General features: G+C 43.8%; 1 protein-coding gene and 1 long non-coding RNA gene across 4 annotated transcripts; one reads left to right on the forward strand and one right to left on the reverse strand.

The window, feature by feature from the left end:
• LOC310705418 lies at positions 1 to 8,807 on the reverse strand. 2 transcript variants are annotated; one of them, XR_014525258.1, is made up of 4 exons: positions 8,323 to 8,807; positions 8,068 to 8,093; positions 7,721 to 7,788; positions 1 to 698 (listed from the first exon to the last, which is right to left on the reverse strand). It is a non-coding gene; the product is annotated as an uncharacterized lncRNA (long non-coding RNA). The 2 variants fall into 2 exon arrangements; XR_014525259.1 differs by lacking the exon at positions 8,068 to 8,093 and having other exon boundaries at positions 2 to 698; positions 8,328 to 8,807.
• A 108-nt stretch (positions 8,808 to 8,915) lies between these two features.
• On the forward strand, positions 8,916 to 18,125 carry CWC15 (CWC15 spliceosome associated protein homolog). Of its 2 annotated transcripts, none has more exons than XM_083500029.1 (7): positions 8,916 to 9,398; positions 10,740 to 10,917; positions 12,603 to 12,715; positions 13,892 to 13,980; positions 15,285 to 15,395; positions 17,029 to 17,147; positions 17,692 to 18,125. In XM_083500029.1, exons 2-7 carry the CDS (start codon positions 10,787 to 10,789, stop codon positions 17,819 to 17,821), a joined length of 693 nt encoding a protein of 230 aa, XP_083356155.1. In that variant the 5' UTR covers positions 8,916 to 9,398; positions 10,740 to 10,786; the 3' UTR covers positions 17,822 to 18,125. The 2 variants fall into 2 exon arrangements, with proteins under 2 accessions (XP_083356155.1, XP_083356156.1); XM_083500030.1 differs by lacking the exon at positions 8,916 to 9,398 and adding an exon at positions 9,433 to 9,546.
• Positions 18,126 to 18,421: the final 296 nt, after the last annotated feature.

An 18,421-nucleotide genomic window follows, 5' to 3' on the forward strand; every position in this document is an offset into this window, starting at 1 on the left:
ATGTTTCTCCTATATCGGTCCCTACAGCCACAGCAGGCACTGCAACCTTCCAAAAGTTTGACTTCCCCTCCTCCATTGTCTCCCGAGACAACACACACCAGCAGGTGGAATATCATCTGGACTCTCACACATCAACTGTTCAAATGGTTGCATCTTTGTATCTTATTCTTTAGAAAAAAACCAAAATCTACTGCATTAGAATCCAAGGGAGAGGGGCCTTGGGTGCAGACTTTCTCCAATTTGAATCTCAGTTGCGTGCTCCTTGCTGTTGACGCTAAACGCAGAGCACCATGTCTGTAGTGCTAGAATATCATTGCAACCATCCCTTGTGATCTTAAGCCTATTAAATAAATGGTTTTGTTATAGATCACACCCTCTGTGCAAGCCCTAACGTGGAATGAGGTGTTACTTTGATTCTCTTTGCCAGAAGTAAATACCTGGCAACAAATGGGAGATTTAGTATTTTGACATAGCTTTCATATTTACTGTTGCCGAAACAAGCGTCAAATCCCTTCCAAGTTTCCGCAGAAGGCAAGACTGGGCTTGCATCTTTTGTATCACACACACGTGTTCAATTCTGGGACAGGTCTGGAAGAGAGACATTGCTGAAAGGGTGGGACTCAAGTTGCAGGTTATGAACTGGACGGACAGCTTCTTTCCTTACCACTCCTCCTCAGAAACATTTCTGCCTGCTCCGTCTACAAGTGGCAAATCTGGAGGAAAAAAGGAAACCTTGATAAGGTCCCCACCTTCCACTTAGCTATTCACAGTTGCATATTTTTGCTGGGTGGAAGCATTTGAGAGATGTCAATGTAAAACATGAACTTCAGTAAGTTGGCTGCAGCAAAAACGATACCCACACCTTGATAGACTTGTGGCCCCTTAATTAACAGAGTAATGTGGCATAAACCTTGGTAGTGAATATTCTAGTCACTTTATCAGAAGCATAACATAAGCTGGTAAATATAGGTATACATGAGAACTAAACGGAGCCCAAAGAAATGGAAGAGCTGATAGTAGGAGCATCACGATTCTATGAAGACCCTCAATGCATTGAAATGAAAAACTTGGATTTTTAATCTAGGGAGCAACCGCAGACTTGCTCTACTAAAGAAAAGTCAAAATAAGTAGGAACATCTTGCAAACTATTGTCTACCCTGACTGGTAGCAGCTGTCTAGGGCCACATTCACACCATCTATTTAAAATACTATGACACTACTTTAAACACAAATGGCTTGTTGTTAGTAGACCCCTGTTCCCCTCACAGAGCTGCAAGTAACAGATTTCCCTTTAAAGAGGGATTTTTTGTTAAACCACTGTTTATTTTTTTTTTTGCATTTTCTTTTTTTTTTTTTAATAAATTTTTATTCATTTTCCATAAATAAAGAATAAAACAAAACAAAAACATAAATAAACACAAAAATGACTTCCCCATACCACCCCTTTTCTGCATTCTTGTTTCAAGATTTTCCAGCAACCCTTTTGTATTACACTTATTTCTATTTCGTGAATTTAACTTCCAAAATATATTTAAAACAACTGTAGTTCTTTATCTCTTATAACCCTGATCCTCTAATTTTCCAAATTACAACAATTTTTAAGGTAAACTTTAAACTTGTTCCAGTCTTCATCCACCGCCTCTTTCCCTCGGTCTCGTATTCTGCCAGTCATCTCTGCCAGTCCCATATAGTCAATCACCTTCGTCTGCCATTCTTCCAACGTGGGTAGATCTTGTGTCTTCCAATACTTTGCTAGAAGAATTCTTGCTGCTGTTGTGGCATACATAAAGAATGTCCTATCCTTCTTTGGCACCATTTGGCCCACCATACCCAGGAGAAAGGCTTCTGGCTTTTTATTAAAGGTTCTCTTCAGAACTTTTTTAATTTCATTATAGATCATTTCCCAGAAAGCCTTAATCCTCGGGCAGGTCCACCAAAGGTGGTAGAAGGTTCCCTCCGTTTCGTTACACTTCCAACATTTGTTATTGGGCAAATGATAAATCTTTGCTAACTTAGCCGGAGATCATTTTCATAATGTTTTCTCTTAAGGCATTACATGCCGTAAATTTAACACCAGTGGTCCATAACTGCTCCCAGTCAGCAAACTCAATGTCATGCCCTATATCCTGTGCCCATTTAATCATACTAGATTTCATCATTTCATCTTGGGTATTCCATTTCAACAGCAAATTGTACATTCTTGACAAATTTTTAGTATTGGGTTCTAACAGTTCTGTTTCTAGTTTCGACTTCTCCAATTGGAAGCCTTTCTTTCTGTCCTGTTTGAATAGCTCATTTATCTGACGATAATGTAACCAATCTCTCACTTTAAACTTCAATTTCTCGAAACTCTGCAATTTTACTTTTTCGCCATCTTGTTCTATCATTTCAAAATATTTAGGCCAATTAGAATCCATATTCAATTTTTTCACCTCTTTTGCCTCCATTGGTGACAGCCACCTGGGGGTTCTACTTTCAAGCAAGTCTTTATACCTTATCCAGACATTGTACAAAGCTTTCCTTACCATATGGTTCTTAAAGCCTTTATGCGCTTTTACCTTGTCATACCATATATATGCATGCCAACCATGTCTATTATCAAACCCTTCAAGATCCAAAATGTCTGTATTCTCGAGGAGCAGCCAGTCTTTCAGCCAGCAAAATGCTGCTGATTCATAGTAAAGTCTTAAGTCCGGCAGGGCAAACCCTCCTCTATCTTTTGCATCTGTTAATGTCTTAAATTTTATTCTTGGCTTTTTGCCCTGCCAAACAAATTTCGATATATCTTTCTGCCACCTCTTGAAACAGTCCATCTTGTCTATTATTTGCAGTGTCTGAAACAGGAATAACATTCTAGGCAATACATTCATTTTGATAACAGCAATTCTGCCTAACAAGGAAAGTTTCAGCCTTGACCATATGTCTAGATCTTTCTTAACTTCTGTCCAACATTTATCGTAATTGTCTTTAAATAAGTTCATATTTTTAGCTGTCAAGTTCACCCCCAAGTACTTCACTTTTTTTACTATCTCCAAACCTGTTTCCTTCTGAAATGTCTCTTTTTCCTCATTTGTTAAGTTTTTCTCCAGCACTTTAGTTTTTTGTTTATTCAATTTAAATCCTGCAACTTGACCAAATATCTCAATCAGTTCTAAAACTCTTTTTGTACTGGTGCTTGGCTGCTGTAAGGTCAAAACTAGGTCATCTGCAAATGCCCTCAGTTTATACTCTTTCACTCCGAGCTGGATTCCTTTAACCAACTGGTCCTTTCTAATCATATTTAACAAGACCTCCAGGACCAGTATAAAAAGTAGAGGGGAGATAGGGCATCCCTGTCGTGTTCCTTTCTCTATAGCTATCTCTTCCGTTACCACATTGTTCACAATTAGCTTTGCCTTCTGCTCAGAGTATATTGCCCCTATACCATTTTCAAAACCTTGGCCTACCCCCATCCCATGGAGATTCTTTTTCATAAAACTCCAGCAAATATTATCAAAGGCTTTCTCCGCGTCCACAAAAATTAAAACTGCCTTTCTGTTGATGTTTATTTCCAGCAATTCCACAATGTCTATTATGTTTCTCACGTTGTCAGACATGTGTCTTCCCGGGAGAAAGCCAGCTTGGTCCTTATGAATCTCACCTATCAGTACTTTCTTCAATCTTTTTGCTAAAATATCTGCAAATATTTTGTAATCCACATTTAGTAATGATATCGGGCGGTAGTTCTTAACCTGGTTCTTTTCAGTCTCAGTTTTTGGTATAAGCGAAATAAAAGCCTCTTTCCACGTTTCAGGTGCCTTTTTCCCCTCCAGTATTTCATTGCAAACTTCTTTCAATGGTTGCACTAAACATTCTTTCAAAGCTTTATAGTATCTGGCCGTCAGACCATCTGGTCCTGGAGACTTTCCCAATTGCGCTTTTTGAATGGCCTCCTCTATTTCTTGTTCTGTTATTTTCTCATTCAAAGTCAATTTGCTTTGTTCTGAAATTTTAGGTAGTCCATGATTTTTAAGAAATTCATCTATTTCTTGTTCATTCACTGGCCCTTGTGTATATAGCTTCCTAAAAAAGCTTTGGAAACAATTACTTATCTCATTTGGCTTATGGATATTCTTTCCCTCTACCTCCAAACAAGTAACTGTATTCAATTTTTGCCTCTTTTTCAATTGCCATGCAAGAAGCTTCCCACATTTGTCTGCTGACTCGAAAGTCCTTTGTCTCATTTGTTTAATTTTCCATTCTATCTCTTGGTTTGTCAATTCCATATATTGCGTCTGGTGGTACTTTATTTCTCTCAAAATTTCTTGAGACTTTGGATTAGATCTCAATTTCTTTTCTCCTTCCTTCATTTTCTCTAAAAATTTTTCTTTCCTTTCATTTTGCTTTTTCCTCTTAATTGAATTCTGTTGTATCAGGAAGCCTCGCATTACGGCTTTACTCGCGTCCCAAATTGTTCTTTTTTCCACTTCTGTTCTGAGGTTTATCTCAAAGTAATCTTTCAATGTTTTTAGGGCCTTTTTGCAGAATTGTTCGTCTCTAAATAGGGAGTCATTCATTCTCCATCTAAAGGATCCAGTTGTTGTCATTTTCATTTCCATCTTTACTGCATTGTGGTCGGAGCAGGTTTTTGGGCAGATTTCTACTTTCTTTATCTTCGTAGCCATCACGCTAGATACCCAGATTTGGTCGATTCTTGTCCATGTCATTTTAGATTCTGAAAAAAAGGTTCCCTCTCTCTCCAGAGGGTTCTTTGTCCTCCAGATGTCAATCAAGTCCATGTTTTCCGTCATTTCAAAGAAAGTTTTTGGTAATCTTCCTTCTTTAGAAATTATCTGTCTTTGTGCCTTGTCCATGTTTGTGGAGACCACTCCGTTCATGTCCCCCATCAATATTATTTTGCAGTCGAGGTAGTCCAGTAGGGTTTCATGCAACTTCTTAAAGAATTCGGCCTTCCCATCATTAGGTGCATATATTCCAATTATCAAATACTTTTCTCCCTGAATCTGTACTTCAATTGCCACATATCTTCCTTCTTCATCCTTAAATTTCATTTTTGGGTCCAATTTTTCTTTTGCATAAATCACTACTCCTCTCTTTTTTACTTTATCGGAAGATATAAATTCTTGTCCTAATCTTTTGTTCACCAACAGTTTCCTGTGTGCTCTGGTTATATGAGTTTCTTGTAGACATATCAGGTCCAATTGTTCCCTTTTCAAAATATGAAAAACTTGTCGTTTTTTCCTGGGATGGTTCAAACCATTGCAGTTCCAACTAAGAAGTTGCAGCGACATTTTGTTTATTAGATATTTGACCCTCCGACTGCTCCAAGCTTTTCTTCCTCTTCAGTTGGCGGTTGTGGTAATCCAAATGATAGATTTGCAATGTCTGTTAGCCCTCCTCCTTCTGGTGTTGATTCTTGTCCTCCTCTTACTAGGCCCACCGTACCTTTCTGTAGGTCCTCTAGATTCCTTTCCAAGAAGTTTTCTTTTTCCTGTACTGATCTTATTCTTCTTTTCTTCCCTTTGTAGTTGAAGGACAACCCCTGTGGAAATTCCCACCTGAAAGGAATAAAGTTCTTCCTCAACAAATTGGCTAAGTCTCTATAAAAAGTCCTCACTTCCAGGATATATTTGGGAATGTCCTTAAAGATTTGGACTTGAGTGTTTCCAATTACCAAAGCTTTTTGATAGTGAAGGTCCAATATCTTGTCTCTTTCCTCTTTGGTTCTAAAAGTAATCAGGCAATCCCTTGGCTTCACACTTTGCTTCCTACCAAGTCTGAAAGCAGTTGTTATCTCTAGTTCATCCTCCTCGAGATCTCCTTGCCAATTTTCTAAGATTGCCTCTGTGAGAAATTCCTTCAGGTTGTCCTTTTCATTCTCTGGAACCTGTCTTAATTTCAAATTCCGTTCTTTCCGTTGTAGCTCCAGTAAGGAGAGGGCCGCTTCATGCTCATTCACCTTTTTCTCTATCGGTGCAAATTTTCCCTGTGTCTCCTCGGCAATGGATCTTGCACTCTCTGCGATTTTCTTAGTTTCTGTAGATTCCTGAATCAACCTATTTATAGATTCTGTATTAGTTGCCACTGACGTGGTATTCAAGTCCAGTCTTGCTGTGAGTTCTGTCAATTTCTTTGAATTTTCTGTAGATTGCTTTGTTAAGGCCTCTAGGGATTGATTTATTTTAAGCAGTGCCTGTGTCATAGATTCCATTGATGCTGTTGTCACACTTTCCGGCGCAGGCACTGTACTGCCAGAGATTGAGCCTCTTTTCTTTTGTGTCACTTTAGCTTTAGATCTGGTTCTTATCTCCTCTGCCGTGCCACTCATATCCCAAGGCCGTTCTCACAGGAAAAGCTTCTAATGGAAAATTCCACTGTCAGCCAGTTACTTCACAGTTTTTCCCTCTTGGTCCTCCAGAGGGAGCAATTAATAGTGTCCAGATTAAGGGAGACAAAGAAACAGAAAGCCGGATGTAAAGAATCAAAAGTCCGCCATTAAAGTTCTTTAAAACTTTTTCTCCAGGTAGAATCAAAATATCAAGATATCTGTAACAAAGTCCCGTTAAGTCTTAAAATTCGTTCACCATTTAAGGTATAATCTATTTCCACTTCATACCTATTTTAAAGGACAATTTTCCGGTGTTAATTCCTGGCAGATCGTCACCAAGGGATCAGGGCAGTGGAAAGCTTTGTTTCCTTTAAGTTTAAAGTATCTTCACCAAATTGTCTTTTTCCCCCCCCTTCTCCTCCGATCAGGGGGAAGGAGATACTTTTGACAGCTCAGGGTTGACAGTTCGCAACTAAGTTTCTTGTAACTGCAGCGAGATCTTTCGTTGCTTTAAATTTCTGCAGTCCGGGGGGGGCAGACTTCCTTATTTTATTCCCTCCCGTTTTCAGCCAAATTTTCAAGTTTAAAGGGTCCCGATTCTTTTTCTGCTCTTACTCACGGGAATCCAGTCCAGATTTTCCTTTCAGGAAGAAATCGGCGCTCTCCGCTTATGGCGACGCGGCTTCACTCCGCAGGCTGGGTAACGACTCTCAGCACCGCGCTCACTCCCGATGCCGCTCCGGAGCCTTTAAAAAGGCTCTTTCACAGTACCGGGGGGCGCAAAGGTGCCCACCGAATCTCCTTGCTCTCAGGCTTCCGCGCCTGAGATTTTAGGGGTCCCCCGCTCGCCGTAGCGGGTAAGACCCGAACTTGCGGAGCAGTCCTTCTCCGGAGCTCGGAGAAAGGACCGCCATTAAGCGCTGGCACCGACCGGAAGTCTAAACCACTGTTTAAAATGGTATCATGGTGCTTTAGAAGTATATCGTGAATTTGGCCAAGGATTCCAGACCAAGTCTTGGAAATGGCAGGAGCTGAACTTGGGGGGTTTTGTATGCAAAGCACATGCTCTACTAGCCCCATCTAAGCCTTTTGCTCCTTCCCAGTTGGGTCATAGAAACAGAGAACTGTAGAGCTGGAAGGAACCCCAGGGTTGCCCAAACTTTTTCAAAGAGGGCCAGGTTTGATGAAGTGAACATGCATGAGGGCCGGCCAAAGGTGTTGAGCTTTTTTTAGGAGTGACGTTGTTGACCTTTCCAACCCCCTGTGATGTAGGAATCTCAACTAGAGCATCCCTGACAGATGGACACCCAACCTCTGCTTAAAAGCCTCCAATGAAATAAACCTGCCCTCCACCTTCTGAGGGAGTCCATTCCACTGCTGAACAGATCTTACCTTCAGAAAGTTATTCCTGATGTTTAGCCAGAATCTCCTTTCTTGTCATCAGTTGGTTTGGGAGCTGCCTGAAGGGACCCCAAATGAAGACTGAAGTTGCTTCCCAGAATATATACAAATTCAAATACATGCAGATGTGGACTACTCCAGTCTAATCTGAATGGGGGCTGTGAATTCAGCCATGAATTTAAAGTGTTGCAAAATGCTCTGTGATCTTTGGATGAGGGGTGGTATATAAATTTAATTTAATAGTAATAATAATAATAATAATAATAATAATAATAATAATAATAATAAATAGCTAAATAATACTCAAATGTGGACAAGCCCCTGGTCCCCAGACAGACCTCGTGGTTTGTCTTTACAGTGGTACCTCTGGTTACATACTTAATTGGTTCCGGAGGTCCGTTCCTAACCTGAAACTGTTCTTAATTCTGAAGCACCACTTTAGCTAATGGGGCCTCCCGTTGCTGCCGCGCCACCACCATGCGATTTCTGTTCTCATCCTGAAGCAAAGTTCTTAACCCAAGGTACTATTTCTGGGTTAGTGGAGTTTGTAAACTGAAGCGTCTGTAACCCGAGGTACCACTGTAACGCCTTACAGCACCTCAGTGATTCTGGCGAGTTCTGCAGCTCCCTGAGGACCTCTCGTGGCTTAACATGACTTTTAGCATTTCGGATATAGATTTTTAAAGCTTTCTTTGAACCACTGAACAGGGAAAAAGTGGGATAAAACTTGTTGATTTTTACTGTAAAAAGAAGCTGCTGAGTCACGAAGGTTTCTTGGAAGTGGAAGCCACTGTCCCCGTAGCTCAAGGAAAGCTGTCGAGCCCCTCGAGGAGCCCTGACTGGTGGGACCAGCACAGCTATCCTTCAATCCCGTAAAAAAGAGAAGAATAAAGTTAAGTGGTTTATGAAGCGATGGCCCGCAAGTCCAAGCACGTGACGGCAGATTATCTTTACGGAACGGGGTGGGGAAAGCACTCTGCATACACTCAGAAGCACTTTGCTCTGCTCCAGAAACTGTTCTCTTTCGAGCCTTTGCAGCCTCTCTCCATCACCATGGTAACAGAAACTCTTGGGGAGCAATCATCTCACTTCCGACCAGGCGCCGCCCCTTTGTGGGCGGGGCATCCTAAACCGCGTGACGTAACCGGACCGTTGCTTTCCCCGACTCCCGCCATTGCCTTGTCCTCGAGGGCGGAAGTCTACGAGAAGCGTAGCAAAGCGCGCCTCTCCGGAACTTCCGGTTTCCAACTGGCCGCCGCCATTTTGCGCAACGGAAAGGGGAAAAAAGGGGGGAGCGGAGACGTTCTATCTCCATCTCTATGGTATCCTCTATGGCGTTTGCTCATTACAGCCTCCCTGAGTCTTGTCTCCAGCCCCACCTCCCTCTTGGATTGCTCTCCATTTCTTCCCACGACAGATGAGGCGAAAGTTGAAGCCGCGCGCAGCCTAGCCATCGCACGACCATAGACGTGCTTATGCCCAGAGCGACGCGATTTAAACCGGAAACTAGAGCGGCGCGTCCTTCTAGCCTGTGGATTTTCTATGGCTTCGGGGTCTGCGCGCGCACCTGCGGCCTTGGGCGCGGTGGCTCCCGGGAGTGCGGAGGTTGCGACGGATCTGCCGGCCTAGTGGCCGCGCCGCCCTGGTGCCCGTGAGGAGGGAGCAGCCGGTGAGCCTTTCGGGCGGGGGAAGGGGCGCCTTCGGAGGCCGGAAGCTGCTCGTGGCTCCCCTGTCGCGGCTTCCCTGCCTCCGAGCGCCCTTTGGCGGGGGTCGCATGAGCGGGAGGCCTCAGGTCCTGACTCCTGGGCAGCCCACGGGTGAGAACAGGGGGACACAGGGGGCTCGGGCGGGCCTTTGACGTAGCAGGAGACGCCGGTGGTTTAGGTCGGTTGCCGCGCAGGGAGACCCTGGCTTCGTGTTTTTTTTAAGAATCAGAATTTGTTTTTCAGTAGCAAAGCCGCCTCAGGACAGCCATTACCGTTTCTTTGTACAAAGATAAGCGGGGGAAAGGCGGGTCGCACTAAACTAAAGGTTCAGGGGGTTAAAATGCCAAGCATGTCCTTTTGCAGTACATGACAACGAGGTGCATAGCTGTCAACGTTTCCCTTTTCTTGCGAGGAATCCTATTCGGAATAAGGGCATTCCCCTTAAAAAAGGGGGAAAGTTGACAGCTATGACGAGGGGATCGTAGCAAATCAATTTAATGGATTATTTGGTGAATCAATGCAGAATAGTAGGAGTGAATGGAAGAGTATTGCCTCTGTTCCTGTGCCATAATGTAAGGGTAAAGGTAAAGGACTCCTGCACGGTTAAGTCCAGTCAAAGGCGACTATGGCATTGCGGCGCTCATATCGTTTTTCAGGCCAGTGGAGCCGTTTGTCCACAGACAGCTTTCTGGCTCATGACTAAACCGCTTCTGGTGCAATGGGACACCGTGACGGAAACCAGAGTGCATGGAATGTAAGGGTAAGGAGGTGGTGCTTAATGCCCACCTAGCGTTTTCAAGCGCTCCAAGCAGTGCCCATGGATTATCCAGTTGAATGCCGTACAGCAGCCCTGTAAGGTAAGGGCAGCCAACATGGCGCCCTCCAACTGTAGTTCAGTTCTGTGGACTACAATTCCCATCACCTTTGGCTATGTTGGGTAGGGCTGATGGGAGTCCATCAATATCTGGAGGGCACCCAGTTTGCTAACTCAGGTATGTCAGTACTATCGCCATCATTACTACAAAAGTGTGGTGTTGAGGTTTATTACAGAATGGCTTGCTAAAGTCCAAGTAGTGAGGTTATGGTAGAGGTGAGAATTAAGGCAGGGCCTTCCTGATTTGCTGCCTAGGCTCGTAGGACCAAATTGTGCATGGTACTCAATGCGTCATAAGCAGCTACCTTGCTTTTTGAAAAAAATGTAATAGCTGCCACAGAGGAGTGATTTTATGTGGGACTGCAGTGTGTGGTAATAAGGCTTGCTATGCATGTTGATTTAGATTTTTTGCTTTTTTTTGCTCTGGCAGGCTCTAGCATCCATCCATGATGTGCATTTGATCTCACAGTATTAAAGATGACTACTGCAGCTAGACCAACATTTGAACCTGCAAGAGGAGGGAGAGGGAAAGGAGAAGGTGACTTAAGTCAGCTCTCCAAACAATATTCCAGCCGAGATCTTCCCTCTCATACTAAAATCAAATACAGGTAACAGTTTACGTTTCTTGTGGGGGCTGTTTTCTGCAGTGTTTATTTTGTCTTTAGCAGGGAATAGTTTTTTCTGTCCCTTTGGCAGGTAGAATTTGCTACAGGAAAACATTTACAAACTAAAAGTGATTTCATTATTTGTTTTATTTCTGGCTATCAGTATAGCACAAATGCTGTGCGGGTGGGCAGACAAACTCTTTGTAATTTGTGTGAGCGATTAACTTTTGTGGATGTCTTCGCAAAACTAACTCTGTTGGAAGGTTGGAGAATTGGATACAGATCCATGCCACCCCTACCCTTGCAGACCAGTTTTGACAGGAGGGTGTCAAATGGCTTGTCAATCACTTGACCGCCAGTGACCCATTTTTCTTTATCTGAGCAGTTTGAAGAACTGCACGGGTAGAGGAACAGCACTTTGCAAGACACAGCAATCAGCTGCTCGATGGTTCCTATAAATTCTGCTTTCAGCCAAACCATATCTTCACCTGCCCTGCACTTGATGTCATATATGGCACCAGGTATATGGGAGGTGGGTTTTGGCTGACCAAAATGGCCCCATGAGCCAAATGGGTCAGCATGGTGAGTCTAATTAGGCTTGCAGTCCAGAGGTTTTCCACCACTGTTTTACGGCCATCTCAGAATTCTTGTAGAACTTCACAAATGGGCAATAAGGGCAAAGCATCTTCCACAACCAGATGAGTACAAGCATGCAGTTTAAACTGGATCTAATAACAGGCTCATCATAAGGACCAGTAAAAGATCAGACTGATTTTGGCTGCTGTGCTTTTTGCGACCCTTTCCTCAGCTTCCCTATCCCTCATGTGTACTGTGGGGTTATAATAGCCCCTGTAATTTGAAGGGATCTGCTTCCAAATCAGTGCTGAAAGCTTGCAGTTACTGATAATGTTGGGCAGTATCATTATCTCCATATTGTAGAAGTGGGTTGAAGCTGCAAGAATAATAGCTTGCCTAGTACCACTTTGCTAGTTCTGGTACTGGTCCTTAACCTCAAAAGCCAGTGGTGGCTGTTGCCCATTGGAAGTGGTAGAGCATAAAGAATGGAGACCAGCAGTGAACAGGGTCGGAGCCGGAGGCAGCCAGAGCTAGCTAAATCTAGAGTTGTCCCCATCTTCCTCCCTGTTGAGCAACACTGGGACTGAGGAGGAGGAAGCTGACAGGCATTGCCCCTGGGCTGGTTATAAGCAATAAAGGGGGCAGGTGGGGATTGGCTAAGGGCACCCTGAAGGTGGTGGGGCAGTGACCCATTTGCCATAAAACAGCAGCTTTCAAAGCCCAATTCAGCTTGGCATATGGGGTACTTGAAATGCTATGCTTTCCTTCATTCTCTTAGGCTCTTCTCCAGGTCCCCTTGCCTCTTTGCTGTGGTGGCTCCTAGCCCTTAAATGCCTTTGCCAGGGAGACTCAACTGCCACCAGTTTTTATTTCTTTTTAAAAGCTTATTCTCTGTTGTTTTAAGCATCCGATTATTCCTTTTAAATGTGTTGAGGTGCTATAGAAGTCTTCAGAGTGGGTTAGTGATTTGTAATAAGTAAAATGATGAGCATTCGGCCGAGGTGATATTTGTTACGAATGTTTCACCTCTCATAGTCACAGCAACTGTAATGCGTCAGCTGTATGTGGCTAATTCCTTCCCTTCAGCTTCTGCGCTTGCTTCTTGTTTTCAGACAAACCACCCAGGATGCCCCTGAAGAGGTACGCAACCGTGACTTCAGGAGAGAACTGGAGGAGAGGGAGAGAGTTGTCGTGAGGGAGAAGAACAGAGACAGGCCTGCGCGAGGTCTGTGTTGTTTTGGCAGATTATTTTCCCTTTCAGAGGGGAGGTCAGGCTGTGACTTGCAGGCTGCTGGGGAATCACGTTGTGTCTCAAGGACAGTTCCAGGTCATTCAACAAAAGTTAATCCAAGTAATCCAAGTAGAATTAAGCATTTAAGCACTTGCTGGGTACCCATAGGCAACAAGGAATTGTATGTAGGCAATAAGAATATTTTCAAAGTATTTTTTTTTAAAAAAAAATTCTAAAATATTTAAAAAATTCAAATGAAAATTTTTTATAATTCTTATTATGAGGAAGGTCTGGAAGCAGTTCACATCATTAAAACCTGCATTAAACCCATTTTTAAAAGTGCAAGATCAGGAGAGTTCCCCTCATCACATAGATCCCTGCCTGGCAAATTTGCTCCTCAGGTGGGGTAATGTTAAAGTTAAAGGGACCCCTGACCATTAGGTCCAGTCGTGACCGACTCTGGGGTTGCGGCGCTCATCTCGCTTTATTGGCCGAGGGAGCCGGCGTACAACTTCCGGGTCATGTGGCCAGCATGACGAAGCCGCTTCTGGCGAACCAGAGCAGCGCACGGAAACGCTGTACCTTCCCGCTAAAGAAGGTACTTTGATCTACTATTTATCTTCTTGCACTTTGACGTGCTTTCAAACTGGTAGGTGGGCAGGAGCAGGGACCGAGCAACGGGAGCTCACCCCGTCATGGGGATTCAAACCGCCGACCTTCTGATCAGCAAGTCCTAGGCTCTGGTTTAACCCACAGCGCCACCCGCGTCCCTAATGTTAAGGGTACCATGAGCTTAATAGGAGAAACCAGCTGAGAGTGAATTGTAAAACAAAGCAGTAGAAGAGAGAAGTATTATACCCTCCTCGGATTTTGAGACCTTCTTCCAAAAAGCAAGGATCAAGCCAAGTCTGTCTCCTTAATGTGGGTTTCCCCAGACATCTGAAGGTGTTTGATCCGAGAGTGAGATGATGCCAGGAAGGGTTGTACATGCAACAAATGATTTAACACTGGTTTGTGTTGGCAAAAGATTCATATGGTTCTAGTAATTCTATTTTATTTTTGCATTTGGGTTCACAGTAAGCTTAGTGTTCTCTATGTTTCGGTCATGCTTTCCTTTTATTGCTGTTGGTCACCCAAGTTCTTACGGTTTTTTGTGCGTTTGCTCCCCAGAGCACACAACGTCCTCTTCTGTGTCTAAGAAACCCCGGCTAGATCAGATCCCTGCAGCTAACCTGGATGCAGATGATCCTTTGACTGACGTATGTATTCTTGGATGTTACTGGACAGAAAAACAGATGCCTTAAAAATCAATAGTGAGGTTCTTTTTGGGGCAGCAACAAAAACTTCATCAAAAGAAGTGAAAACAAGTTTTTGCCACTTTAATATTTCCACTCAGCTACATTGGGTGGCTGGTTGCATCCTTTTTTGCTTTGACAGAGGTTTCCATCAGCAGAACAGGCAGGAAGGTGATTTTTGTTGATTTTCCCCAAGCCCCAGGTGCAGATAGAGTGGGAAAGGGGAGTTGGTGAAAATCACATCCCTGATCTATTGATGGAAGCTGACAGTGGCTCAAGGTGCTTTCCATCTGCAGAGGAACCCTGATGAGTGCAACCCTGCTATCAGAATAGTAGTCCATTAGCGGAACTGTGACACACAATCTTTCTAATATCAGAGTCTGAAGTGTTGACAAAATTCATTCATTCATCCTTTATTGGCATAATCCTTCTCTCTGCTTAAACGTCAGAAACACGGGGTGCCTCTCTAGGGCAATAGAGGGGAACCTGTTGCCCAGCTGCAGCATGTGTCAGCCTCGTCCACTGGCCATGCTGGCCGGGGCTGATGGGAATTGGAGCCCAATGACATCTGAGGGCCACAGGTTCCCCACGCCTGCTGCAGGGCCTCTTTGGAGTAGGCATGTGCAACTTGCGATCAGCTACAGCAAACACAGCCCGGCAGCTGTGCATTGCAAGCCACCTGGGGCTGCATAAGTCTTCTGACCTGTCTGCCTGTCTAGGACTGTGGAATTCTATGATATAGGGGCTGTCAGGCACCTGTTTTGCCCACAGTACTTAACTGATGGGCCACACACTGTGCGGTGGGTTGTGCCTGGCGCAGGCCTGAATTTTAGAGGAACAGTCATTTCATTTTAAAATGGTAGAGTCATATGGATGTAGAGAAGAGAGGATGATTTTTATACTGTCAATTTTGAGGAAACTGACAAGATGCGCTGAACCCAAGTTGATTTGATGGAGCATTTTGTCATACTGAGATTGGCTAGTAAGCTTAGGCAACACGGGCCAGTCTTGAAGCACTGCGGTTGGTGTGCTTAAACTTAAAACCTTGCCTGCAGGACACATGGCAGTATATTGGCACATCACGTGGGCCTATGGAAATTGCAAAGTGCAAAAATGTCTGTGTAGGACATTCATGTGGAGGTTCACCTGATCCGTTGTGTTGGAAATAGGATGCCGTTGTCTGTAATGCTACGCATAAAGTTCTGCCTAAGTTTCTACGGTGGGTAGGAGATGGGACAGTGTTTGCTAAAACTTTGCTGCATCTGTAGGAGGAGGATGAAGATGAGGACTATGACGAAGAGAGTGACGATGACACAGCTGCTCTTTTAGCTGAGCTAGAAAAGATCAAGAAGGAGCGGGCTGAGGAGCAGGCCCGAAAGGTAAGCATCTTTTAATTCTTATTATAAAAGCTGCCATAGGCAGGCCATTGGCCCATTTAACCTGTAGAGGTCTCCTCTGCTAGCTCCAATGCCTGAATCCTTTGAAGCAGACACAATGTAGGGGCTTCATCTGGAGCTTTCTGCAAGCCAGGTGTTTCTGCAACCATTACGCTGCTAATGACTTGTATAGCTTTCAAAGTGTATGTGTGTGTTAAATCCCTGCCTGAAGACTTCAAAGCAATTAGCCTTTCAAGCAACAAACAACATTAATGGACACGCGCTGTACGTGATTTTGTTATGTCAGAAATAGTTCCGTCCCCTTTTTGGGTAATCCACTGATCTCCAAAGTGAAGTCTTAGCCCTGGTTACTTTACATCAGAGCAGAATGGTGCTGCTGTGTAGCTTCAGGTGAGAACCTCCAGCCCTCAGACCAAATGGATTGGAAGCCATAGAGTGAAGATTCTGTTGTTTCTTGCCAAGCCTGGCTTGTGGCAACTAGGGGCTCCATACTATAGCTGATTCTTCCGCAAAGCAGGTCTTGCTCTGTTCTTGCAGCAAGCCCTGCAGGGAAACACTTCCTTTCCCTGTGCAGTTTAAACCACATTGGCAAAGGGAACGTTCTGTTCCTTTGCAAACTGGTTTTAATTCAAGCCAAGGGATGAAAGGAAAACTCTTCACCTGATGTCATGGTGACACCAGGTGATTGACAGATGGGCAGCTCCCACCCACCTTCCCAAGTGCCCCGTGAGGGCTGGGGGATGTCAGGATCCAGTTTTCCACCCCCGCTGTATAAAAATGCTACAGAAAACAGTTTCCAGAAATGACTGTTTGATGCCACTAGAGGCCAGCAGAAGCTGTTTAAGATGGAGAACCTTATGCGGCTGCCTTTTGGTTTTCATTATGGTATTAATTGTTCTGTTTCCCTTGCCAGCTCTAGCTATCCCTTTCAATGTTTCAAGCTGCCTTAAACATTGCTCTCCAATATTCTTTTAAGTAGGAGTTGAACCTGGTACCCTTCTGCATGTGGCCCCTCTAGAATGTCCTGCTGGTCCTGAATCTGTTAATGCAGAAGATCTGCCATATATATTTAAGCCCTGGCTTGGCTGCCATGGGCAACAAGGAACTGCATGTAGGAAGATGCACAGGTTTCCATACAGACAGACAAACCAGGCTTGTGGGTGAGAGATTTCTAGCTTTCTGGACTCAGTGCCCTCTTTGATGTACAGAGTGATACCACCTCCATTACAGCCTTCCCTGCCCTTCCTAGAGAATTCATATCAAGAGATAACCATGCCCTGCTGTGGGGAAATCTGAAGATCAGCCCTCCATTGTTTTGACTTTATTGTTCCAAGCTCAGGGGGATACATAAAGCCAAAACCCCAGAGCAGTTTCGTGCTGCACACCAAGCCAATATTTGCCGTGTGTTTGTTTTCAGCACTGTAATGGTGACAGCTGCCTTTAATTTAAAACCTGGTACTGCAAGACGGAAAAACAGAAAAGACTGGGCAAAATAGACTGGGCAAAATGGTTGGGAGTTTTATGTGGCCAAGTCCCCAGCTTCCTCAAAATCAGCTGGAACAGAAAAAAGGGTCTATGTTATAGCTCATGGGCCATCTTTTTCTTACCTTGCCAGGAACTAGAGCAGAAAGCCGAAGAGGAGAGGATACGGATGGAGAACATCCTGAGTGGGAACCCTTTGTTGAACCTCACTGGTCCAGTTCAGCCTCAGGCAAACTTCAAAGTGAAGAGGAGGTAGGGAGGTGCTTGCTTTACATAGGGATGGCCACCTAAATTACCTGTTCCCAGCTTCTCCACAATTTCACAGTTCCAGAATATTTTAAATGAATCTTAATTGTATGCTTAAGTTTATTTTTTGGTTGCTGTTTTGTTAATGTTGTTAATATTGTCTTAGAGATTATGAATGCTGTAGTACTTTGTGAATCCTATAATGTGATATATATATATATTTTTTGCAATTGTGCGGTTTTCCTCATTTGTTTCAATAGTGTTTTATGAATTGTAATGGTTTTACTGATGATTTGTTAATTGAACTATATGATTTGTGATGTTCTATTACGTTGTTATTTATTGTTTGCAGGCCACTTAAAAATCAGCATAGATATATAATGAATCACATCAAGTCCAGTGCACAGCCCCACAAATCACTGCTGGCTGTGGCTGGTGGATATTGCACTATAGCATGGATTAATGCTCCTTACCTTTTGTCTTGTTATGATGTCACACATTTTCTCTTTAATTCTTACGGTTAACATATTTTGCTTCTTCCTGGATTTAGATGGGACGATGACGTGGTCTTCAAGAACTGTGCGAAGGGAGTCGATGAGATGAAGAAGGACAAAAGATTCGTCAATGACACGCTGCGGTCTGAATTTCACAAAAAGTTCATGGAGAAATACATCAAGTAGTACTTTTCCTTTTTTTTCATTTTGAATATGCTATGTCACTGATGGACTAAATGGAGCAAGCCTTTTCCTTCCTTCTGAAAAACGTGGTTAAAGTGAAAATCTGGCAACGAGTAGCAGTTCTCCAAGGTCGCCACTACCCTTTTAACATAAAATGACCCTGTCTCTGGAATACTTCCTTGTTTACTTTGTTTTAGCTCGGGCAGCTAATTCCCCAGAAATGTTTCATTTTGTTGCTATGAAATTACATGTAATGGCCTTTCTGTAAATGTTTTGAAAATGGTGTACAATAAACCCTTCGCTCTAAGTGCTGTGTCTTATATTCAACCTGCCATAGCAGCTTACCTGTTCTGGATGAGGCCGCACACCCGCCTTAGGCAAGGTGGCTGACCTCTGGCTCTCCAGGTGTTGTGCAGTGCCCGTCATCCCCAAATAATTGAACCCAATTCGAGGCCTTTTTTCATGCCTAATTGGATTGGGTCGGGGGGGGGCAGCAAAGACCTCTGGCTACATGTGCACCCATGGGTGCCGTGTCGCTGGCCCATGTTGTAAAGTATAGCATACCTGAAGTGCTTTAAGCATTCCAAACCTGCTAAGATGTGT

Source organism: Podarcis liolepis, assembly GCF_965112155.1.
Source record: "Podarcis liolepis genome assembly, chromosome: 4".
Taxonomy (NCBI): Eukaryota; Metazoa; Chordata; class Lepidosauria; order Squamata; family Lacertidae; genus Podarcis; species Podarcis liolepis.

Excerpts from the sequence above, each read along its gene's own strand:
- CWC15 (XM_083500029.1), top strand. The coding sequence starts at position 10,787 with ATGACTACTGCAGCTAGACCAACATTTGAACCTGCAAGAGGAGGGAGA. Across the intron at positions 13,981-15,284 it reads CAGATGATCCTTTGACTGAC|GAGGAGGATGAAGATGAGGA; the intron begins GTATGTATTCTT and ends CTGCATCTGTAG. Across the intron at positions 15,396-17,028 it reads CTGAGGAGCAGGCCCGAAAG|GAACTAGAGCAGAAAGCCGA; the intron begins GTAAGCATCTTT and ends TTACCTTGCCAG.